The following is a 24,811-nucleotide window of genomic DNA, read 5'->3' as shown; positions in this document are numbered from 1 at the left end:
CACATTGTAGGACAAGGCCTAGTGTGTTATCCCATTTTTGTTTAACAAAATAAGTTATGCATATTTAACCAGGAAAGGATTGCTACCTTGCGTATATAAAGAACACTACTCGGCAATAAAATAAGAGATATCAATCCCATGGAAAATTGGAAAAGGAAATTAACAGGTAATTTACAAAATAGAAAATTCAAATGGCCTGGGGCGCCTGGGTGGCTCAGTCGTTAAGCGTCTGCCTTCGGCTTGGGGCGTGATCCTGGAGTCCTGGGATCGAGCCCCACGTCAGGCTCCTCCGCTGGGAGCCTGCTTCTTCCTCTCCCACTCCCCCTGCTTGTGTTCCCTCTCTCGCTGGCTGTCTCTCTCTGTCAAATAAATAAATAAAATCTTTGGGAAAAAAAAAAAGAATTCAAATGGCCGGTAAGGATGAAAATGTGCTCAACCTTCTCTGGGGGTGACGATGGACGATGGTCCTAAGGCTTTAATGAATTAACCCATGTAAAGCACTAGGATAGTGTCTGGCACATACTAAGTACTTGGTAAATATTTCATTATTGAGTGTTGTTATACCCCAAGACATAAGTTGATGGAGCCATGGTCCTGTGTGAGCTGAGCAGACGAGCTGGCAAACGGGTGGGACCATTATTAGAGCTAGATTCCTCAGGTAGACTCGGGTCAGGGCCTGAGTCACCTCTAATCGTTGATGTGTCTCCTGTCTTCCTGCAGAGCCTTTGTGGCATGTGCCCGCCCAGGCCCGGCTCTCAGCCATGGCTGGAAGCAGCGGGAGCAAGCACGCCTCCAGGCAGGACGCAGCAGGCAAAGATTCCCCCAACAGGCATTCCAAAGTGAGTCTGGGCCCCACCTGCCTAATCCTGGGGAGCCGGGTCTGCGAGAGCCAGCTGCTTCGCCTCCCTGACCACTGTGGGCTGGGCAGTTTCACCGGGGTGTGGGCCTCTGAGCACCACACGTGAGCACATCCTCCACCTTTGCCTCCTCTGCTCTAGCAGATGGACTATAACTGCTTGGTCTAGTACCAGCCTGATGCACAGCCAGGCTCCAGCCCTCACCAACCAGGTCATCGTGAACAAATCCCTTCATCTCCTTGTGCCACAGTTACCCTGTTATTACACTGGTCATGGTCAGTGTTCTCACCAGCTCAGGCTGCTGGAACATACCACAGACTAGATGAACTACAACAGAAATTTATTTCTCACAGTTCTGGAGGCTGGGAAGTCCCAAGATCAAGGCTCAGGCAGATTCAGTGAATGGTGAAGACTCACTTCCTGGTTCATAGATGGCCTCCTTCTCACTTCATGTGGTAGAAGGGACGAGGGAGCTCTCTGGGGTCTCCTGTATAAGGATATAAGTGTATGTATATGGATTTAATAATCCCACTCATGAGGAATGTATAAATATACAGAGGGAAATAAATATAGGGATTTTATAACCCTCCTTATGAGGGCTCCACCCTCATGACCTATCACCTCCCAAAGGCCCTCCCTGCTAATGCCATCACACTGGGAGGCCACAGACATTCAGGCTGTGGCAGTAAGTTAACTGAGGTAACAGACAGTCCCCAAATCTCAGTGATCTCACACAGTAGTTTGTTTCCCTCCCATACAACAAGTCAGTGTGGTATTCAGTGAGCCTCTTTCCACATGGTGATTCTGGAACCTAGGCTCGCTGTCCCTCAGGCCCTCAGAGCCCTCTGCTGGGTCCCCGCCTCTTTCCAGCAGATTGGGGTGGGAGGAAGAGAGGATCAGGTGGGAAGTCTCTATCCAGGCCTGGAAATGGCATAAATCATTTCCACTTCTATTGCGTTGGCCGTTACATAAGAAAACCATCGCGTGGCCACACCGCAGCACAGAGGAGGCTGGGAAGCATAGTCCTGTGTGCCTGGGAAAAGGAGGTGGTTTTGGTGGGCACTTGGCAGTCTCTCTGCATCCCTTCATTCAGTGGAAGTTTGATGGGCACTTAACCACGTGCCGGGCCCTGGGACCACAGTGATGGAGGGGACAGGTGGGCCCCTGTGCTCACAAAGCTGACATCCAAATGGGGACAATGAGCAGGAAGTCGATGAACACACACATTCTAGAACACCAGAAACTGGTCTTTGCTATGAAAGAAAAACAAAGCCCAATTGAGGGAAAAGAGAGCATCAGGCACTGCTGCTTTAGGATGAGGTGGTCAGTAAGGGCCTCTGGGGAAGTGACTGAAGCCTTGAGTGAAGTACGGGGCCATCCGTGAGCACACCTGAGGGAAGAGCGTTCCAAGCAGAAGGAGCAGCAAGTGCCAAGGCCCTGAGGTGGGGGGTATGCCTGACTCTCACCAAGAACAGTGAGGAGGCCTGTTTGGCTGGAGCAAAGTGATCAGGCAGGAGGGGGTAGATGAAGTTAGAGGCCAGAATGTGGGGCCAGACCTTGCGGGGCCTCAGGGAAGAATCGGGCTTTTCCTGTGAGTGAAATGGAGCCACAGGAAGGTTCTAAGCAAGGAAAGGGACATGAGACAGTGCAGGTGTTCACAGCCTCCCTCTGGCTGCATGCAGGAAACAAACTGGGCGCCAGAGGACCAGGGAGGGGCCTGGTGCAGTGGGAGGTGGTGGCGGACAGGCCCAGGGTAGAGCCGTGGAGGACCAGAAGTGGCGGATCCTGGGTCCCCTTTGAAGGTGGAGGCCACAGGATCTGCTTTGGGGCTGGACATGGGTGTAGAGCAGAAGCAGGGTCCGGGGTGACTCTAAGGCTCTTGCGTGGGGCGGCTGACAGGATGGAGGTGCCTTTACTGAGGCAGGGCGAGGCGGATCCGGGAGGGAAGGCCAGGAGCACAGCTCTGTGTGTGTTGAGCTTACACTATGGGGGCACCTTGCACGCATAATGTGTATCCCTCTGAGCAGACCTGTAAGGCAGGGTTATCAACCACTCAGCTTTACACATGTGGAAACTGAGGCACAGAAGAGCTATGTCACTCACCCAAGGTATGATGGCCAAGAAGTAAGGGATCCAGAGCTTAGGTGTGGGGAGGACGCCAGGAGGGGAGGTCCGCGCCCTGGCTGTGGAGTCTGGGATGACAGGCTTCTCTCGCCTTCCAGGGGGAGCCTCCATACTCCAGTCACTCCAGCAGCAACACGCTCTCCAGCAACGCATCCAGCAGCCACAGCGATGACCGCTGGTTGGATCCCCTGGACCCCCTGGAGCCAGAACAAGACCCCCTCTCCAAGGGTGGCTCCAGCGACAGCGGCATTGACACCACCCTCTACACCTCTAGCCCCAGCTGCATGTCCCTGGCCAAGGTGCCTCGGCAGGCGAAGCTGCACAAGCCTCCTGGAACCATGGGCCTCTGTGGGGGCGGACGGGAGGCCGCTGGGCGGTCCCACCATGCAGACAGACGACGGGAGGTCTCACCGGCCCCTGCAGTTGCTGGCCAGACCAAGGGCTACCGCCCGAAGTTGTACTCCTCAGGCTCCAGCACCCCAACGGGCCTGGCAGGGGGGAGCCGTGACCCACCCAGGCAGTCTAGGTAAGGCATTGCTCCTGACCCCAGTCCTTCAGGGGGTCCTGACCACTGTCTGCTTCTCCCACAGTCCCGACAGTGGGGTTCCCCTCCCTACACACAGGCTCACAGACGGATGTGCTTACACACTAGTTTGCTTCCAAAGTCGGGAGGCTCGTGGACCATCTGCTAGTGCCCATCATTTAGCCTTCAGGTACCCTGGGTGGGGGGAAAGAAACCCCTAGCTGTCTGCTTCATCTGTCTTTGATTCACTCTGACCCTCTGTCTCTCTTTCCTTCTCTCTTTGCTTGAGACCAGTGGCTTCATGCTTTCTGAGGGTAACTGTATGTGTTAGGCATGCATTTGGCTGGAGGTAACAGGACATCTGACCCACAGTGGCTTAAACAAATAGAGGTTTCACAGTCCCCTGATGGGAAATCCACAGAGGGCAAAGCCAAGCTAGTACAGCAGCTCAGGGAGGGCCTCAAGGCCTGGACCCTGGGCCTTCCTTTTCCACCATTCTTACCATACTGTCTGCAGCTTCCTTGTCTGACGTGGCCGTGGTGCCTGTGGGGGGCATGGGGCCAGAAAACAGAGGAAGATCACTTCTTGTAGCTCCCTTTCTCTGGAGAAAGAGCTTTCCCAGAGCCCTTTGAGCAAGCGTGTCCCGAGAAGGTCTGAGAGATCGCGCTTTAGCCCTCCAGCCCCTGGAAGGCCATCAGGCAGAGACTGCAGGACCCCACTCGGAGTTTCTGATTCAATAGGTCAGAGCGGGGCCTGAGAATATGCATTTTGTTAAGTTCCTGGTAGATGGTGATGCTGTTGGTCCAGGGACCACACTTTGAGAACCACTGGTCGTGTGGCAGGCAGGCAGGGGAGTGAGAAGGAACTGGCGTTAATGAGCCATCAGTCTGAGGCCTGGACTGCATATGCTTTGAGCATCAGATTAAAACCCTGAACTATCTCCCAGAGGAATGCACAGAGGTGAGAAAACGGTTCTGCTCCCACAGGGTTCACGTGGTTCTGGTACATGTGTCCCGTTGAGGTCTGCGGCCCCCAGTGCAGACTCCAGAGGCCCCAGCATTCCTTCCCTTCCCTGACTATACCTGAGCAGGAGCCAGCCCAGGACCCTGATAATGGGGGGGGGTTCTCCTCTCCTTTGGTTTCTAATGCCTTTGCCAGTCCTCAGACCTATGGCCTCTCTCCACACAGGACTCCTGCACCCAGGCAGTGGCCTCAGGCCTTGGCCACAACCTACAGTGGACTTCTTCTGTGTCTCTGCAGGAATAGCTGTGTTTTTAAAAAGGCAAAGCAAAAATGCCCCAAATAGCACTTAGCCTGTGTGTGAAGCACTCTGATGTAGTCTTGTCTGGTGAGAATGTGAATACATCTCGATACCTCCTTAAATGATCTCATGACTTAGCAGTTGTTCTCTGACAGATTTGGAAACTGTGTTTGAGAGTGTCCGTATTGTGGATACCCCCCGCCCCACCTCGCCCTGGTCCCTGACCTCCCCGAGACGGAGGCCCCGAAGGGTGAAGATAGAGAGGGAGAGAGCCCGAGTCCCAGTGAGTTTAGCCTCTGGCTCAGCCCTCCTCCCCACACAGGTAGTTCTCAGTCATCTGAACTCTCAGACTTTTGCCCAGCTCCTTCATCCATTTATTTATCAGTTCGTTTCACACACAACTATTTCTTAGAGATCATCACAGACGCTGGGGTGGGAGCTGGGAGAAATATGATCGAATGCAGACGAGTCCCCCAGCGCCTCTCCCCACCCTATCTGTTGAGGGAGACAGACACCAATCAGGCCATCACTGAGACAAATGTCAAAGTGTGTCCACCGAGAAGAACTCTGTACCAGGAGAGTCCTGGGTGCCGCAGGGGTCCCAAGTCCCGGCTCCCCTAGCCCCCGTGCTGGGCGTGGGACCGTGTTAGTAAATCTGAGCAACTGTAGGGTTTTGAAATCTGTGTTCTAAAGGCAGCAGCACTGGGGAGTAGACTGTGGCTGAAGCCAGGGGGTGGGTATAAAATTACCCTGTGTCTGAGAGAAGGATTTGCTGAACCCAGAAATGAAGGGAATAAAATAGGAGAGGAGCCCACTACAAAAGAAGGCCCTGCGGTTGGAAGCTTTAATTTGCATACAGACAATTGATGCTAATTGCAAATCATTCTTATCTACTCATTAAGCTGCTTCCCGAAGTTTTCTCCTAGGCAACCAGCCTCTGGTGTGGAACAGCATTTCCCAAAATGGGGTGCTCGAGGTGATTTGGGTGGTACAGGAGGAAAATGTGTTTTTTTAAATGGGTATATGTTTGCTTTAATGAGTATTAGGAAAGTGTTCCCCGCCCATTCCTTGCTTTTACAGATATTGTCTTGGACAAGTTAAGGAAAATTAAATGAGTGGATTTAAAGAAACATCTGCATGGTAGATGAGAGAATGGACCTCCACCAGGGTTCAGGCCCTCCCTCTGCCTTGCCTTGGCTCTGTGGCCTTGGGCAAATGACTGAACTTCTCTGGGCCTCCGTTTCCTCCTCTGTAAAATGGGGGCTAAATCACATACTGACCTCCTGGGGATATGGTGAAGACTGAATGAGCTGATGTTTGTAGGGCGCTTGGAACAGTACTGGGTAGTAGACCTTGAGCCTGCTGTCATTGAAATCACAGGGGATTGTTCTAAAACTAAATCAGAATGTTTCTCCTGGGCCATGCCTATTGCAGTGCTGGGGACACCACAGTGACTTAAGACAGCTCCAGGCCTGCCCTCTCGGGGCTCAAAGTCCAACAGGGGAGAGACAAACCCATCCCCAGACAGTGGCAGCCCAGAGTGGTCAATGCCCAGGTGAGGGAAGCACCTGGGATGTGGGAGCCCGAAGGAAGGGCCAGACCCCATTGTGGAAGGGGCTTTCCTAGAACAGGGAGGACTAAGAGAGTAGAGTGTCCCAGAGAAGATGTGCACATCCCACTGTGGGCCCCACTCTGCTGGCCCTCCCACAACCTTACCATCTCGGCAGGGGAACCAAGTTCCCAGATGGTCGATGGACACCTGTGCCCTGGAAGCCCACACGCACCTCCACCTGCCCCCGCCCGCACTGCCCCTGACCCCAGGCTGCCCATCAGCCTTGTGTATCGGCTGTCATTAATCTGCTTCCTTGCACGAAGCTGCGGTGACAGCCTGCAGCCCAGCCTCGGCTCCTTGGGGCAGGCATGTGCACTCCATAGCTGCCCTAGGCTCTGCTTCCCTAGTACTTTGTAGCGGAGCCCCCATTTTTATTTGCACAGCAAGCGCCTGGCATGTGCCTGGCCCCCTGCTGGGTGTTGTGGCATGGGGAGGGGCCTTTTGTCCTGACAGACCAGGTACCAGGGAGACAGCAGGCAAAGAATAATAAAAGTAATGACTGCATTGTGCTAGGGGAAAGTCTGGGGAAAGAAGACCCACTGGGATCTCATCCACCCCACTGGGTGGATGTGGGGCAGGGCTGGAGGGCATGCCTCATCTGTAGCCTGAGGGGCAAAGGTAGTTTCCGTGAAGAGGGGTCATTTCTGTCAACAAGGAGGAGGGAGCAGGTGAGTGGTTTTTGAGGGACTGATGATATATTCTNGATAAAAGCAACAAGGAGGAGGGAGCAGGTGAGTGGTTTTTGAGGGACTGATGATATATTCTTAACCCAGGATGCAGTTACATGGTGTCTGCTTTGTGACTATTTCTTAAGTCATACATATGCGTTTTGTACACTTTGCTATATGTGAGATATTATGTTCTTTTTTTTTTTTTTTAAGAGAGAGGGGACCTTGGGTGGCTCTGTCAGTTAAGCATCTGACTTGTTGCTTTCAGCTCGAGTCATGATCTCAGGGTGTGAGATCGAGCCCTGCATCGGGCTCTGTGCTCAGTGGGGAGTCTGCATGAGATCCTCTCCCTCTGCCCCTTTCCCATCTCTAAAATAATAAATAAATCTTCAAAGAAGAGAGAAAGAAAGATGGAGTGTGGAGAGGGTGTCACTATGAAAGGGAGTAGCACGTGCAAAGGCCCTGAGGTAGAAAGGAGGGTAGATGCCATTAGGTCACAGAACCACAGGCTCCTTGGCTCACGGGAAGAAACTGAAGGGAGTAGCTGATGGGAGGTTTTTTGGGAGGTCATCAGGAGCCAGACCATGCAAGGTCCTGTCAGCCACATTACAGAGTTCAGATTCCATCCTGTGCTGAGAGGCAGATTTATGGTTTGAAAGACGGTGCTGGAGATGGGACTGGAAGCAGAGCCTCAGGGACGGGGCTGAGGCTGAGATGTGAGTAAGAAGGAAGGGGCCCAGACCAGGGGACAGAGCAGCTGTGACTGTGTCAGCAAGTGGCTTTGCTAGGACATAAGGAAGGAGGGAGACACAGGTCCAGGACTGTGCCAGCAAGCTGAGAGTCGGGAGGCTGCTGCAGACAGGGAGTGGTGAGGTTCTGAAGACAAGAGCCAGGCAGGCCCAGCCCAAAAATGTTATTCTTACCACTAAAGCACCCACTGTGTGCCAGGGATTGTTCCAAACATGGTGATGTGGCAGGAAACCAAGTCAGGGTTTTCTCTTGTAGAGCTGACATTCTCCTGGAGAGAGAGCAAGACAGACTGAAAACTGAGCAACCACGTGATCTCACTGGGATTGGGGGGAGGGGGCTGATGAGGTCTGGGGAGAAAAACCCAATAGGACGGAGAGCCGGGAAGGCCTCTCGGAGGAGTTGGTATTTTGTAGGAAGTAAGGGATTGATCCAGGCAGAGGAAACAGCAAATGCCAAGGCCCTGTAGGTGAACTCATTTGCAGTGCTTAAGAAATGGTCAGCTGGCCAGAGAGGGAGGAGCAGACAGGGCCAAGGGGGGAGAGTGGGAGGAGGTCAGTTTTGCAGGGTAGGCCAGAGCCCGGTTCTCGCACGCTTACTGACCACAGTCAGGCTGCTGTGATTTGGTTCTGAGAGATGTGGGAGCCATGGGAGGTCTGCAAATGCATAATCTGACTTAAGTTTTAAAAAGATTACTCTGGACTATTTGAAGGGTGGAAGGAATTGAGTTTGCCCACAAAATCCGAGGACTGCCAGGAGAGGGGTGGGCCCTGCCGTGCCTGAACAGGGAGACACCCGCCTGCTCCCTCCCCGTGCTCCAGCCCTGCCATGGAAGCTGCAGGGGCCTGCAGCAGCTTGTGCCCGTCGATGATTTCAGGGACTTCGCAGACACCAGACATTCGTCATGGGAGCCCGGCTTCCAGGCGCACTGCCAGGCGCCAGCACCCGCTGTGGGCACCACAGTGGGCCAAGTGATCCCAGGCAGGCAGGCCACCTGGCCCCCAGCCCTCTCCCAAGGCAGCACACGCTCCAAAGCTTCCTGAGTTTCCAGAACAATTTGTCAGAGCTGTGAAGGGGCACTCAGAGGCTCTCAGCTCCACAGGAAGCCGGTGGCTTTGCTTCCTCAGGCTGGCCCAGGAAGGAGCCTCTGGGATACCCTTTCTGGGAACACAACCCTTAAAGGTAATTTGAGGGCCTCGGGATCCACTGGAGTCACGCATGACAGAGACCTACTTGCAGAGTCACAGTCAGCCTGGGCGAGGAGCCCGAGCCCTCTAAAGGAAAGCTGGGAGCAAGGCAAAGGCCCTGAGGCCAGAATGTTTCTGGCTGGCAAGAGCTTCCACGTGGCTGGAGCCTGGTGAGTGGGAGGAGCTGAGGGCAGAGCGGGCAGGCCAGGTGGTGTGGGGCCTTGTGGGCAGAGTGGGGGACTCTGACTCTACCCTGAGTAAGGTGGAGCCACAGACAGTCCTGGGCAGAATCTGAGGGCTGTGATCTGATTCCGGTGTTAACAGGCTCCCTCTGGCTGTGTTTGGTTCGGGGCGGGTGGGGGGGGGGGCAGGGGGANTGTTGCAGTGATGGGGGGCGCGGGGTGGAGGTCATGAGCATTAATTGGATTCTATATCAATTTGACCCCATATCCTACCCTGGAGCATAACTCCAGCCACAGGCAGAGACTGATTTAACTCTCAAGGCCATGCCAAACACCAGGCCAAGACAGCCAGGTTGGTCCAGCAGTTAAGGCCAAGAAGCGAGCGGTACGTGGGTGAGCAGTGTTATTTCCCAGGCTCTGGCCTTGGGCTGCCAGTGTCCAGATCACAGCTCCACAGCTGACCCAACACTGCGATCTCCATCAAGGCTCCTTAGTTTCTCCGAGGCTCAATTTTCTCATCTGTAAGATGGGGTTAATAATAGGATCTGTGGTCTCTGGCTGCCAGAATGAACCAACATCATGCATTTAAAGTACTTCGCGCGCGCGGGGCCTGAGACGTCGCTGGGTCCAAAAATATCCCCCTGCTGCTAGGTTTCATTTGCACTTATCACGTATTTATCGTGACTGCCGTTGTCCTTGAAAGTACAGGCTCATGTTGAAAGCGGGGTCTCTTGAGCCAGACGGGGTTTGCATCCTGCCTCCATCCCCTACCAGCTGCATCGTTCGGGGCAAGTTATTTCGTCTCTCTGGGCCTCAGTTTCCCCACTCCATGCCTGTGAGATTCTTAGAGCAGGGTCTGGCTGTGCTCACAGGCTCCGCACAGCCAGCACTGTCCCTGCCTCCTGAAAGCTTGTCGCCCACCCCGGGCCACCCACCAAGACTAGAGCGTGTGTGTGTGTGTGTGTGTGTGTGTGTGTGTGTGTGTGCGTGTGTGTGTGCTCACACACAGCTCTGGCTTCTCCAGCCAGGCCAGTGTTTTCAGCTTTTTTTCGTAAGCCACAAAACCTTTTCCTCCCACAAAATCTGAAGTGCTCCCCTGAGACATAACACAGATAAACGCACATCGCCCCTGCCGCAGTCCTGGCCAAGCCCAGAGTCCCAGCTTTTCACCCCTGGGCACACCACATCTTCACAACTTTGGACACATGGCCTCAGGCGGTGGTGCTGCTGTTCCCTCAGAGGAGGGAACGGGCTGGCTGAGGGGAAGGGACCCAAGCTAAGGCTGCAGGGTGTCGCTTGGAGCTGGGGTTGGAACCCAAGTCAGGTGAGCGGTGCAGCCCGAGTTCTCATCCACCACACGGTGCTGCCTCGTTTTTCAAGTCCTGGCTGAGGCCCAGGGAAGACACCTGTCCATGCTGGTGCTTCAGAAAGGGATCGGTAGGTGGGGTAAGAATTCCACCCCCGACTGGGCACCTGGGCTTATGGTCCACGGATGTGTGGGAAGGGCGCCCACCTCAGGGCTGGGTCGAGATACACAGCATATTCCGGGGGATCGTTCTGTGTTGAGGCCATACTGTGTGTGAAGCACCAGCTACTCCTTGAGTCTTGGAGATGCTGAAGACAGGGACACAGTCATGGGCATACGTTTGGTTACAAGTAACCGAAAACCCCAGCTCAGCTGAAGGAAGTCTGTTATCTCACAGAACAAAGTGCCAAGTTAGGGAGGCCTGCAGGCTGGCTCCCCTCCATCTCAAGGTGGCTGTCCTTCATCCAGGTAGTCACGGTGTCCAATGGAGGAGAAGGAGATGTTTTCTGCAAATGTTTTTTTTTGTTTGTTTTTTAGAGAAGAAATCTTCCCCAGAAATCACCCAGCAGACACCCATAGATGCACTCCCTGATGTCTCATCAGCCAGGAATAGATTATAGACTTACCCATACCCATCCCAGACAAGTGGCGTCACCCAGTCAGGACTTGCCCTCTGAGCTGGGTGGTGTCAGGTCACCTTTCTCAAGCAAGGGATGAGTAAAATCAACCTCTGTCTACAGATTATGGGGGGATTAGGCCGACACGGTGTCGGTCAGTGGCAGGGCCTGAGGAGGGTCAAGCCCATCTTGAAAGAGGCAGTGGATGGAGCTGGCTGGTAGACAGAGGCAAAGGGTGTTTGTCTTTTCCCCTTCCTTCTTTAATCATCTCTTGTTTTTTCAGCTCACAAAAGCTGAATGAACGTGCCTGATGGCCAGGTAGAGAAACGTACCATAGAAAGTAAAAAGGTTAAAATCACTAGCAGTGGATTCATAGAGTGGACCCCCTGTGGCCACTGAAGAGCAGGGGCTTGTATGGACTGACACGGACAGATCTACAGAATATATTAAGGTGAAAGCAAGGTGCGCAGCAAGCTTATCATATGCTGCCATTTATTTTACAAAGATGGGAGGGGCACCCGGGTGGCTCAGTCAGTGAAGCGGCTGCCTTTGGCTCAGGTCATGATCCCAGGGGTCTGGGATCAAGCCCGCAGTCGGGCTCCCTGCTCGGCAGCAAGTTTGCTTCTCCTTCTGCCTGCCGCTCCCCCTGCTTGTGCTCTCNCGTGCTCTCTCTCTCTCTCTCTCTCTCAAATAAATAAAATCTAAAAAAAAAAAAAGAAAGCAGAAACAATACACACTCCCTCTCGCACACGTACGCTTGCATGTGCCCCGGCTCNTGTGCTCTCTCTCTCTCTCTCTCAAATAAATAAAATCTAAAAAAAAAAAAAAGAAAGCAGAAACAATACACACTCCCTCTCGCACACGTACGCTTGCATGTGCCCTGGCTCTCTGCTGAGGAAGAAGGGTGGGTCTCGGTTGCCTCAAGCAGGGAGACTGAGGTGTCAGGTCGCACTGCCTTTTTACCCTGCGCCACCTGCGTGGTTTCATTTGACTTGAATTCTATCCATGTTGCCCATCATGACTCCCTTCAGAGGTAACCAGCTCATACACACTCCCCTGGAGATTTTTCTCCAGACCTGAACCAGCCCAGTTATTTCAAACATTTTTGACCACTGCCCAAAATGGAGGAAGCACTTTACGTTACAACTTACGTTACAACCCCGCACGGACATCCAGAATGAAGTCTCACAAAACACTTATCCTTCCTTACCTCACATGCTGTACGCCGATGTTTTTTATTCCTATCTGTCTGGTTTGGGGTATTTTTCCCCCCTTAATAATGGTCCATAGCCAATAAAATGATTTAATGACCCACAGTTGAGGGTAAAAAAACTGTATGGTTCCTTTTTATAAAAAAGACAAAACAAAAACTCCTATAATCCTACACTCTGTGTGCATATATAAAAAGAAAGAGCAGATTATCTGTCCTTGTTCATAAACAAACCTGCCTCATTCTTTGAACTGGCTGCATCATTTTTTGTTTTGTTTTACGTTTCGGTGTTTGGTTTTTTTGTTNTGGGCACCTGGGCTTATGGTCCACGGATGTGTGGGAAGGGCGCCCACCTCAGGGCTGGGTCGAGATACACAGCATATTCCGGGGGATCGTTCTGTGTTGAGGCCATACTGTGTGTGAAGCACCAGCTACTCCTTGAGTCTTGGAGATGCTGAAGACAGGGACACAGTCATGGGCATACGTTTGGTTACAAGTAACCGAAAACCCCAGCTCAGCTGAAGGAAGTCTGTTATCTCACAGAACAAAGTGCCAAGTTAGGGAGGCCTGCAGGCTGGCTCCCCTCCATCTCAAGGTGGCTGTCCTTCATCCAGGTAGTCACGGTGTCCAATGGAGGAGAAGGAGATGTTTTCTGCAAATGTTTTTTTTTGTTTGTTTTTTAGAGAAGAAATCTTCCCCAGAAATCACCCAGCAGACACCCATAGATGCACTCCCTGATGTCTCATCAGCCAGGAATAGATTATAGACTTACCCATACCCATCCCAGACAAGTGGCGTCACCCAGTCAGGACTTGCCCTCTGAGCTGGGTGGTGTCAGGTCACCTTTCTCAAGCAAGGGATGAGTAAAATCAACCTCTGTCTACAGATTATGGGGGGATTAGGCCGACACGGTGTCGGTCAGTGGCAGGGCCTGAGGAGGGTCAAGCCCATCTTGAAAGAGGCAGTGGATGGAGCTGGCTGGTAGACAGAGGCAAAGGGTGTTTGTCTTTTCCCCTTCCTTCTTTAATCATCTCTTGTTTTTTCAGCTCACAAAAGCTGAATGAACGTGCCTGATGGCCAGGTAGAGAAACGTACCATAGAAAGTAAAAAGGTTAAAATCACTAGCAGTGGATTCATAGAGTGGACCCCCTGTGGCCACTGAAGAGCAGGGGCTTGTATGGACTGACACGGACAGATCTACAGAATATATTAAGGTGAAAGCAAGGTGCGCAGCAAGCTTATCATATGCTGCCATTTATTTTACAAAGATGGGAGGGGCACCCGGGTGGCTCAGTCAGTGAAGCGGCTGCCTTTGGCTCAGGTCATGATCCCAGGGGTCTGGGATCAAGCCCGCAGTCGGGCTCCCTGCTCGGCAGCAAGTTTGCTTCTCCTTCTGCCTGCCGCTCCCCCTGCTTGTGCTCTCTCTCTCTCTCTCTCAAATAAATAAAATCTAAAAAAAAAAAAAAGAAAGCAGAAACAATACACACTCCCTCTCGCACACGTACGCTTGCATGTGCCCTGGCTCTCTGCTGAGGAAGAAGGGTGGGTCTCGGTTGCCTCAAGCAGGGAGACTGAGGTGTCAGGTCGCACTGCCTTTTTACCCTGCGCCACCTGCGTGGTTTCATTTGACTTGAATTCTATCCATGTTGCCCATCATGACTCCCTTCAGAGGTAACCAGCTCATACACACTCCCCTGGAGATTTTTCTCCAGACCTGAACCAGCCCAGTTATTTCAAACATTTTTGACCACTGCCCAAAATGGAGGAAGCACTTTACGTTACAACTTACGTTACAACCCCGCACGGACATCCAGAATGAAGTCTCACAAAACACTTATCCTTCCTTACCTCACATGCTGTACGCCGATGTTTTTTATTCCTATCTGTCTGGTTTGGGGTATTTTTCCCCCCTTAATAATGGTCCATAGCCAATAAAATGATTTAATGACCCACAGTTGAGGGTAAAAAAACTGTATGGTTCCTTTTTATAAAAAAGACAAAACAAAAACTCCTATAATCCTACACTCTGTGTGCATATATAAAAAGAAAGAGCAGATTATCTGTCCTTGTTCATAAACAAACCTGCCTCATTCTTTGAACTGGCTGCATCATTTTTTGTTTTGTTTTACGTTTCGGTGTTTGGTTTTTTTGTTTTTTTTTTTATTTTGAAGATTTTATTTAATCGAGAGAGTGAGAAAGAGCACATGAGCAGGGGAGGGGCAGAGGGAGAGGGAGAAGCAAACTCCCCACTGAGCACTGCACGGAGCCTGACACAGGGGTTTAGGGCTCAATCCCAGGACCCTGGGATCATGACCTGAACTGAAGACAGACGCTTGGGTAGCTCAGCCCCGAACTGGCTACCTTGTTTTTGATCATCAGGGTGTGCTTGGAACATCTATTAATCCCATTAAAAGACATCCAGGCCAGGTTTAACTAACTTTCTTCTTTCTTTCTTTTTCTTTCTTTCTTTCTTTCTTTCTTTCTTTCTTTCTTTCTTTCTTTCTTTCTTTCTTTTTCTTTCTTTCTCTTTCTTTCTCTTTTTCTTTCTTTTTCTTTCTTTCTCTTTCTTTCTTTTCTTTCTCTTTCTTTCTTTTCTTTCTCTTTCTTTCTTTCGTTCGTTCGTTCGTTTTTATTTATTGTCTTAAGTAATTTCTACACCCAGTGTGGGGCTCGAACCCACAGCCCTGTGATTAGGAGTCACATACCCCTCCTACCAAGCCAGCCAGGTGCCCCTGACTTCCTCAATTACACACAACACTGCAGTGACCATCCTCGTATGTGCCCACAAGTACTTGTGCAGGCTTTTCTGTGGCACAGATTTCTGGGAGGTCAGATGTTAGACTGACACTACTCATCCTTGAGTTCTCAGCTCAGGTGCCGCTGCCTCCCTGGGGAGGCCTCCTGACCACCCTGAGGTCCATTCCTGGTGCTGTACACTCCATGGCTCCCTGGGCATCCCCCCACCAGTTTGTACCTGTTGTCCCATTAATAGATGTTGCTAAATCTTAGAAAGTATATCTAATCAGAGCTTGCTTCTTTTAATCCAGTCTGACAATCTCTGTCTTTGGATTCGGGTGTTGAAACATTCACATTTAGAGAAATCCTTGATAATAATTGGATTTACGTTCCCCATTTTGCTGTTTTCTATATGGTTTCTGTCTTTCTTGCTTTTCTTCCTTTTTTTTTTTTTTAAGATTTTATTTGAGAGAGAGAGAGAGCAGGGGAAGGGTCAAAGGGAGAGAGAATCTCAATCATACTCCATACTGAGCATGCACGACACAAGGCTCGATCTCACGACCCTGAGATCATGACCTGAGCCAAAATCAAGAATTGGACGCTTGACCAACTAAGCCACCCAGGCCCTACTCTGTTCTTCCTTTACTGCCACCTTTTGTGTTAAATAAATTTAGTGTACCATTTGGATTCTTCTTGATTTTTTGACTTTTTTTTTGTTATTATAATATGCATCTTAACAGTGTAATTCAGATCTAGTAACTTAATTCCAATAAAATATAGAAACTTTTCTCCAGGGGTTCCTGGGGGGCTCAGTTGGTTAAGCATCCAACTCTTGACTTCATCTCAGGTTATAATCTTCAGGGTCGTGAGATCAAGCTCTGTGTCATCCTCAGCGTGGAGCCTGCTTGGGATTCTCTCTCTCCCTCTGCCCCCTCCCCACCTCTCAAAAAAAAAATTTTTTTTTCATTTTTAAAGAAAGAAGCTTCTCTCCAGTGTAGCCACATTCACTTCCCTGTCCTTTGTGCTATTATTGTCATTTTATTACATCCATATATGTTATAAGCCCAACAATATAGTGCTATTCTTATTGCCCTTTACAATCTTGTGTCTTTGAGGAAATTAGAGAAGAAATAAGAAAACATAAATCTATAGTCTTATTCTAACCCGCAAATTTACCATCTTGGACCTTTCATTTCTCCGTATGGATTCAGGTCACCATCTGGAGTCTTTTTCTTCTATTTTTTTAAGATTTTATTTTTAGGGGCGCCTGGATGGCTCAGTTAAGTGGCTGCCTTCAGCTCAGGTCATGATCTCAGGGTCCCGGTTCTCTGCTCATCAGGGAGTCTGCTTCTCCCTCTCCAATTCCCTCTCTCCCTCCCCTCTGTCTCATGCTCTCTCTTTAGCTTGCTCTCTCAAGTAAATAAATAAAATCTTTTTAAAAAAAGATTTAAAGAAGTAGTAAATATTTTAAAAAGTAATCTCTACACCCAATGTGGGGGCTTGAACCTGCAACCTGAGATCAAGAGTCGCACCCTCCGTGGACTGAGCCAGCCCTACACCCCTGGAGTCATTACCTTTCAGCCTGAGGACTTCTTTTATTAACTTACCAGGCAGATGAGTTGGCAATCAATTTCTCAGTCTGTTTATTAGGGAATATTTTTATTTTGCCTTCACACGTGAAGGATAGTTTTGCTGAATACAGAATTCTTGGCTGGTGGTTTCTTTCTGCACTTTGAAAATATTCCATACCCTTGTTTTAAATAAGAAGTCAACAGTTAATTATATTGATGCTTCTCTGTATGTGATGAATCCTTTTTCTCTTGATGTTTTCAAGGTTTGTATCTCACTGTTTGGCTTTGAGCTGTTTTTCTGGATATGAATGTCTGTGTATTTACCGTGCTCAGGGCTTGTGGAGCTGCTTATGTGTAGGCGAATTTTTTGCATCAAATGTGGGGAGTTTTCAGCCATTACTTCTTTAAATCATTCTTCTGCCCTTTTCTCTCTTCTCCTTCCAAAACTCTGCATCCACACATGTCCGAACGCCTGATGCTGTCCCAAAGACTTTGGTACGGCGTATGTCCTTCTGCGCTGAGCTGGGCGGGAGGGTGGGAGGAGCCCCTGCCAAAATGCCACAGATTCCCTCTTTTCTCACCTGACATGCAGTAGCTTTTCAAGCATAGATAACTCTTAGCTTGTCATATGCCCTTGGTCTATGGCTGGAGTGCCGAAATGGCGGTTTTGTCAATCTTGTGCTTCAGGGGAGAGGATTTGCCGGTCTCATCGTTTGATCATAATCAAAAGTACCCCCCCTTTCATATTGTTAAATTGACCTTCAGAAAGCATTTATTGACTTAACCCCAAAGGCATTAATTTTCTCATTAAATGCCTCTGGCTTGAAGTGAAATTGGAATTTTCATTGAGAAGTTCCGAAAGTCACTTTGTTTCAGGGGAGTAAACAGCCGGGTCCCCAACAGCTGGGTTCTGGTTAGCAGCGTGAGGCTCACTGCAGCACGAATGCCGTGGGAATCCAGCATTTGGGGTGGTGAGCTGTGGTTTTAGATTAGATTAGCGGTAACGTTGTCTGATGTATAGCAGGGACTCCAAAAAATATTTGAATGAAAGGGCTCCTTGGCAAGCTCTATTTTAAGTTTAAAAAGTTACAGAACAATATATTAATGTGATCCCAGTTATATAAAAATGCAATTCTCATCCCCCAAAAAAATTCCTACCTCCCTAATTGTATTCACGTGTATATTTGTAATGCATAGGAAAAGGGAGAGAGAAAGAGAGGGAGAGAAAGAAAGTGCAGGCAAGTGAGAGAGGGAGCAAATTGTAAACCCTGGATCCCTCTAGAGACGGGCAGGTAGGACCCCCACCTTCAGCTAATGTGGGCTGCGTCCAGGAGATAGGGAATGTCGGGGTGCATCCACCCACAGGTGGTGACTTGTGGATTCCCACAAAGACGCACGTGTGCCAGAGGGCATTCCTGGGTGGAACTGGAGGCCATGTGGGCGACTTCACCTTCTCTCGGCTTAGACTTCCATACTGGAATTTTCCACAGCAGCAGTGTATTTGTATCTCTCTTGTGTGAAGGAACTTTGTTGTATCCCAAGAGTAAATTCAAACAGATCACTTTTGGGAAATGTGGAATGAATTTGACTGTTTATTTCTCTTGTTTTTGCCCTGCAGTGACATGAGCTCGAGGACTGGCTACCCTGCTCAGGTTTACAAAACTGCCAGTGCAGAGACTCCTCGGCCTTCACAGCTGACCCAGTCCAGCCCCTTCCAGCTCTCTGCCTCCGTCCCCAAGTCCTTCTTCTCCAAGCAGCCTGTACGCAATAAGCACCCCACGGGGTGGAAGAGGACAGACGAGCCCCCGCCACGGCCGCTCCCCTTCACTGACCCAAAGAAGTAAGTGCTTGGACACCCAGTGAGGTGCTGCAGGAGCCAAGCCAGGCGTCTCTGGGTGGGGAGGAGGGTGACCCCTCACTTGCTCATTCCGCAAGATGCCATGGGTACAGCTGTGGACAGAGGTCCCTGAGTTGGGTGTTCACAGCATCCCTTGGCAGCCTGAGGGACACGGCCTTCAAGGAGCTTCTGTGCAGGAGACAGTGTTGGGGGAGGCAGAGCAGGATGGAGGCCGATGATGAAGAGGGGGTGGCTTCAGGATGGATACACTTACAGGGAAGCAGCCAGGCTTGGCTGGCAGACTGAATGCGGGGAAGGGCGAGGTTGAAGAACACCTCAGGTCCCGTAGCCAGAAGGGCAGACTGGCCTTGAGCTGAGATGGGGACTGAGTGAGGAGCAGACTTGGTTGGGGGAGCGGCACAGAAGACATGAAGGAGGCGGTCAGGTCAGGAGTCTGGAGCTGAGGGGAGAGGTCAGGAGGACAGTTGGGGTGTTGTCCGCACAGAGGCACAAGGCTGGAGGCACACCCAAGGCCGAGAGTGTGGGTAGAGAGGAGGGGGAGGTGCAGGTGCAGGACAGGGCAAGAGAGCCCTCACCGTCCAGAGAGTATAAGGAGGAGCCTGGGCGAGTGCGGCGTCCTGGGACCCCAAGCGTGATGGGCTGTGAGCTGGCGTTGCCTTGAGCCTCATGGAGGTCCCTCAAGGGTGCAGGAGAGAAGGGTAGGGCAGAATTGGAGGAAACTGTGTGCTCAGCTCATTTAAGGCATTTTGCTGTAAGGCAAAAGAGAGGAGAGGAATATGCATTAGGGAAGGATTTCTGTTTTAAGTTAGAAGAATATGGTATCTCATATTTACTGAGCGCTCACTGTGTAAAAGTCTCGGTTCTCAGGTCATGTAGATGTGAATTAATTCCCTGGATCCTTACAACAGCTCTGTGAGGTGGATCTATTATTCACCCCATTTCACAGATAAGGCAACTGGGGCCCAGAGTCACAATAGCTGGTAAGGGATAGAGCTGGTTCCAAGGGAGAGGAGCTTCTGCCCTCCTCCGTCCGGTTCTCTGTAATGTCTTTCATGACCTGGATGGTCCGTTCAGATGTGTGGGTGACACAGAGCTCAGAAGCAGAAAGGTGTCAGGAGAGAGAAACGGGTGCCTGCAAACATTGGCAGGCAAGCCTGGGGAGCTCACACCAAGAATCCAGTTCACAGACATCACTGCCAGCCCCAGGCTCTGAGCCTCTGCTCTCCTGAGCAAAACCTCCAGCAGCTTCCCCCACTCCTGGGATGGATGATCCAAGCACACCGATGGTACCAGGCATTGGTGCGGCATGTGCTTTGCCCAGACCCTGCACAATCGGCCTCCTTTCCCCCTGCCCTCCCCTCCTGCTGCTCTGCCCCTCCCTCTCTCTACTCCACCGGCCTCCACTTCTCCTCCTGCTTGCCACGGCCAGGCCAACCTCAGGGCCGTTGTAGGGGTTCTCTAATGCCTGGAGTGTTCTTCCTCCAGATTTTGCGTCCATCTTGGGGGGCATGGTCTGATGCCACCTCCTCAGATGGGGCCTCCCTACTGTATGTACACCTGCTGCCACCCTGTCACTTTTCTCTGTTCCCCCTGGAAAGCAGGCGCTGCTGTCTTGGTCATAAGCCTGGCGTTCTGGGTGGTTCTTCAGTGAACACATGAGCCATGCATCTCGTTTTGATCTCACCACAACCCTGTGAGGTACTGCAAGGCCCCCACTGTTTAGGGTGGCCAGAGGGGCAGGCCCCGCAGACCCCATTAGGCTCTCCCATGTGGCAGCTGCTCTAGCCGTCCTTCCCCCACGTGCGCGCTAGGGCTGCCCTCACGAGTGCCACAAGCCCAGTGCTCGACTCCAAAGATGAATTGCGTCACAGTTCTGGAGGTCAGACGTCCAAGATCGTGGTGTTGGCAGGCTTGGTTCCTTCTGAGGGCTGTGAGGGGATCTGTTTCGGCCGCTCTCCCAGCGGCTGGTGATCGCAGGCCATGTGTGGGATTCCTTGGCCCGTAGGTGCGGCCCCCCCATCCTCTGCCTTCATCCTCACGCAGCACCCTCCCTGTACGTGTGCCTCTGTGTTGGCATCTCCCCTGTGGATAAGGACACCAGTCCGTGGATTAGGGTCCATCCTAATGACCTCATTTTGCTTTGGTTACCTCTGTAAAGACCCTGTTTCCAAATAAGGTCACACTCAGATACTGGGGGTTCGTACTTCAACATCTTTTTGGAAGGGACCCATAACACTACCTCTGAGGTCTTAACACAGACACGCCAGCCTTGGGGAAGCTTGTTCAAACCCACACCAGGTTCACCTTCCACTGACCACATTCTTTTTCCCTGCCCCGGCACCTGTCCCAGGCACATCAGACCTACTGGCTTGCCTCCTCTCTGTCCCCCACAGTGGACTGAGAATTCTGGGGAAGCAGAGATACTGTGAGCCCCATCCAGGGCCCAGTACATAGTAGGTACTCAGAAAATATGCCTGGATATATAATAACCCTAAACAAACAAAAAACCCCTTTTCTCCATGATAAAATTCAAACGAGACTTTTTATATATGTGTTTGTTTGTTTTAAAGATTTTATTTATTTGACAGAGAGAGCATGTGAGTAGGGGGAGAGGCAGAGGGAGAAGCAGACTGAGCAGGGAGCCCAGTGCGGGGCTCAATCCCAAGACCCCAGGAACATGACTTGAGCCAAAAGCAGACGCTTAACTGACTGAGCCACCCAGGAGTCCCTATGTTTATAAACATATGTAAACTAAATATGTAAATATATATAAGTAAATATTAACATATAAATTAATACATAAAATATTTGGGACCACACATAAAATAGTTTCATGGCTTCTTATAATATTTAATTATAGGTACATTTTTTTGAAGATTGTATTTTTGTATTTGTATTTTTTTAAGTAATCTCTGCTCCCAACATGGGGTTCAAACTCACAGCCCCAAGATTAAGAATCACACTGTCCACAGACTGAGCCAGCCAGGCGCCCCTTACAGATACATTTTCTAAATCACACGTAGAAGGTAATGTGTTAATTTAGAACTGCTTTTGTCCATATACTCCCATTTCATAAAGCTGTTTTATTCAGACTCTCTCTGAGCGTTTTGGAGATAGTGTCTTTTTCATTGTTAAAAGATCCTTCTGAGTCACCTAACCTAGTTTTCCAGAAAATATCATCTTCAAGCTAAATTATTTGAGGTTAAACATACTTTTTTTTTTCTGTATATGAAGCTGTCACTGAAATTTTATCCCAAGGCTCAGGAGCTCATTTGCATAACTTATTTACCTGCGTATGTTAATACCTACTTTACCAAGCACTGTCATAAGCCCTTCACCTACAATTGACTCATTTAATCCTCACTGTAGGACAAGGAGATGTAAGTACTTTGCATCCCATTTTCCAGATAAGAAAAATTGAGGTACGGGGCACCTGGGTGGCACAGCGGTTAAGCATCTGCCTTCGGCTCAGGGCGTGATCCCAGCGTTTTGGGATCGAGCCCCACATCAGGCTCCTCTGCTATGAGTCTGCTTCTTCCTCTCCCACTCCCCTTGCTTGTGTTCCTTCTCTCGCTGGCTGTCACTGTCTCTGTCAAATAAATAAATAAATAAAATCTTTAAAAAAGAAAAAAAAGAAAAATTGAGGTACGGAATGGTTACATCACTTGCCCAGATTCACTCGGTTAGGTAAGGTTAATCACAGCAAATACTATGCTTGTTGGTTTTGTGATTTGTCCCCACAAGGTCACCACATATTATGAGCTTATCCCCCACACCCACCAGGAGTAAGTCCCAAATCTATTTTCTTTGCTTCCTGTGTCATTGATTTCAGTCAGGGACCAGCCCGGCTCCATGGCTGGGGCTGTACAGACCTGGCCCCAGTGACCCTCCGGCAACCCCACTAATGAGGAATCCCATTCTTACCCCCATTTCCAGATGGAGAAACTGAGGCACAGTTAGAAGTACATAGCCAGGTCCTCAGCCAGAAGTGGCAGAACTAGGATCCACACCCAGCTAGGTAACTAACAGAGCATCTCATCATATAAAGACCCAAGGAGGACTACTGTCCAGCGCAGTGACTCTTATTTCCTGAGGACTGATTTCTTGGAGGGGACAGTCTCCTCTGTATCGGAGCACATGCTGTAGTTGACCAAACGACGGAGTAAGCTAGTAAAGGATGGAGAATCTGTGCTCTGTCTCCCACGCTCGGCCTCTCTGCGGCAGGCCCTGGTCAACACTTAGGGAGGGACAGGCCAGCACCTCTGCCTCAGGGATGGCTAGACAGCCCCATTTTGGCCACTTTGTCCCAGGACTCATTAATTCATTGGCCTGCCTTCTTCCTGCCATTAGAGGGCAGAACAGCGTGAGGGTCAGGATGGGAATCCATTGGCTGTTTACCCCCACCTTAGCCCCTCAGCTTCCCTCTCTTTAACCTGGGATGACAGTCGTCCCTAGCTCCAGGGTTGTGAGGATTTAATGAGTTAATCCATTCGAGGCCCCAGCGCTACGTTGGAGCTGCACAGGGCTTAGCAGGTGAGGTGTGACTGGGCCGACAGGTTTCCCTTCTGACAGGAGGGGCCAGGCTGGAGCCCAGCGGGTTGGAGGTGGAGCCAGCAGCCCTCAGCTCTCTTGGGCACCACCTCCTCAACGGGCCAGTCTCGCCCCAACTGCAGGGCTGGAGATGCCCCTATGGGCTAGTAGTCCCTGGGCCACCCTGAGAAGCCTCCTTCACAAGGTAGGCACAGCCAAGAACAGGCCTCTGCTCTTCCAGAAAATGGCCCCGTACTTCTCTCTGAGTGTTAAACCAGTCAGCCCCACCACGTAGGGTTGTTGTGAGATACACATGGTTAGGCCCCACTGGCCCCTGGCCCCACAGACTCTGGGCCCAGCCTTCAAGTGTGAAGTAGTGGATGGGAGGGCCAGCCCCCAGGTCACAGCGTCCTCATGCAGTGCCGCTGAGGGGGTGAAGCAAATCACGTGTGTGAAGGCTGCCCGGGGCCCAGGAGCGAGTGAGCACTCGGGACGTGAGCTTTGTCACTGCTGTTACGACACCCGCAGTCCAGAGCAGTCCCTGAGTCCCACCACTTGGTTCGCATCCCAGTTCCACCAGCGCTGTGTGTCAGAACCTCTCGGCAGCGCTAGCCTTCACCTGTGGGCTGAGGTGATGGTAGAAGCTGCTTCTCACGGCCGCCATGAGGAAACAGTGTGGCCGCACACGAGACACACCAGCCTCTGGGGTAAGGGCCCACATCACTGGGAGCCCTTGCTACCACAATCCATGCACATCCAGCACCACTTTCCTTAGGAGTGAATCTTGAGGTGGCTCAGAGCACCCAGCACGTATGGATTCTGAGTGTTCTCAACCCACTGTGCCTCAGTTTCCCTGGGTTCAAAAGGGAAAGACAGGAGTCCCTACATTCCAGAGGTGACGTGAGGATTTCAGCGAGTCATAGGGAAATACCCAGTCACTGTTGACTGGGCTGACGGCACGGCTGTCTCGTGGTTGGCACCTGGCATTCAGGCTCCTTCCTTCCTTGGATTTAGGTCCAGCTCCGTGCAGCCATGGAAGGAGCGAGGAAAGACCTCTCCCCAGTGTCCCCACCCCATAGCAGGGCAGCCCCTACTCCTCAGCTCCCCTGTTCCTACAGGCCTCTCCCAGCCGTCCTTCCAGGAATAGCCGCCTGCCACCTGAGGTGCAGCCCTGCTGCATGTCCTCACCAGCCACGTCTGCACAGCCCCAGCCCAGACAGGCCGACAGTGGTGCTAATTAGCTTAATTAACTTGGCCCCAAGGGAGCCGCCCCAGTTGGAGGCCAGAGCCCAGAGTCAGCTGGAATCAGGCCCGGCCAAGTCAGTGCCATTGGTCGCCGTCCACCTCTGGCCTTCCTGTCACAGGAAGAAGGAGTCTGGGACCTTACTGCAGAGCCTTCTTTGTAAGTTGTCTGCCTTTGTTTTCTACTGTAAGTGGTGTAATTCCACAACAGGGCCAAATCCAAGTTCAGGCAACACGGGCAAATCAGAGATGCTGTCTGGTGCTCTTGGGCAGAACCCGGAGAGAAAGCACATCCTTCCGGGTATTCTCTTCATTTGTATTGTGAAAGGTAAACCATGCCCAGGCTAAAAACCAAACTAGTACCGGAGGATTTGTGGCGCAAAACCAGCCTCTCTCCCTCCCCTGGCCCCCAGCCATACAGCCTCCACCCCGCCCAGACGCAACCATGGCCTTTATTTCTTCCGCGTCCATCCTGAAGCGTTCCAACCACGACGAGCCCGTGGGATTCCCTTGGCCAGCGTGGCTCCCCGTCTCTAACATCTGCCTTTTTCACTTGCTCTTTCCTCTTCATGTCTTAGGG

The 24,811-nt window shown here is 51.1% G+C and overlaps 1 protein-coding gene across 1 annotated transcript in view; it reads left to right on the top strand.

Annotated features, from left to right (window-relative positions):
• Nucleotides 1–24,811, top strand: part of SIPA1L3 (signal induced proliferation associated 1 like 3) — a 100,494-nt gene that overhangs the window by 55,694 nt on the left and 19,989 nt on the right. Inside the window, 3 exon segments of the mRNA XM_034638669.1 lie at nt 721–839; nt 3,080–3,507; nt 18,220–18,441. Of these exon segments, the coding sequence (XP_034494560.1) occupies nt 721–839; nt 3,080–3,507; nt 18,220–18,441 (769 nt within the window).

Source organism: Ailuropoda melanoleuca, chromosome 12 (genome assembly GCF_002007445.2).
Source record: "Ailuropoda melanoleuca isolate Jingjing chromosome 12, ASM200744v2, whole genome shotgun sequence".
NCBI classification, from domain to species: domain Eukaryota; kingdom Metazoa; phylum Chordata; class Mammalia; order Carnivora; family Ursidae; genus Ailuropoda; species Ailuropoda melanoleuca.
This window is presented reverse-complemented; position numbering and strand designations above follow the sequence as displayed.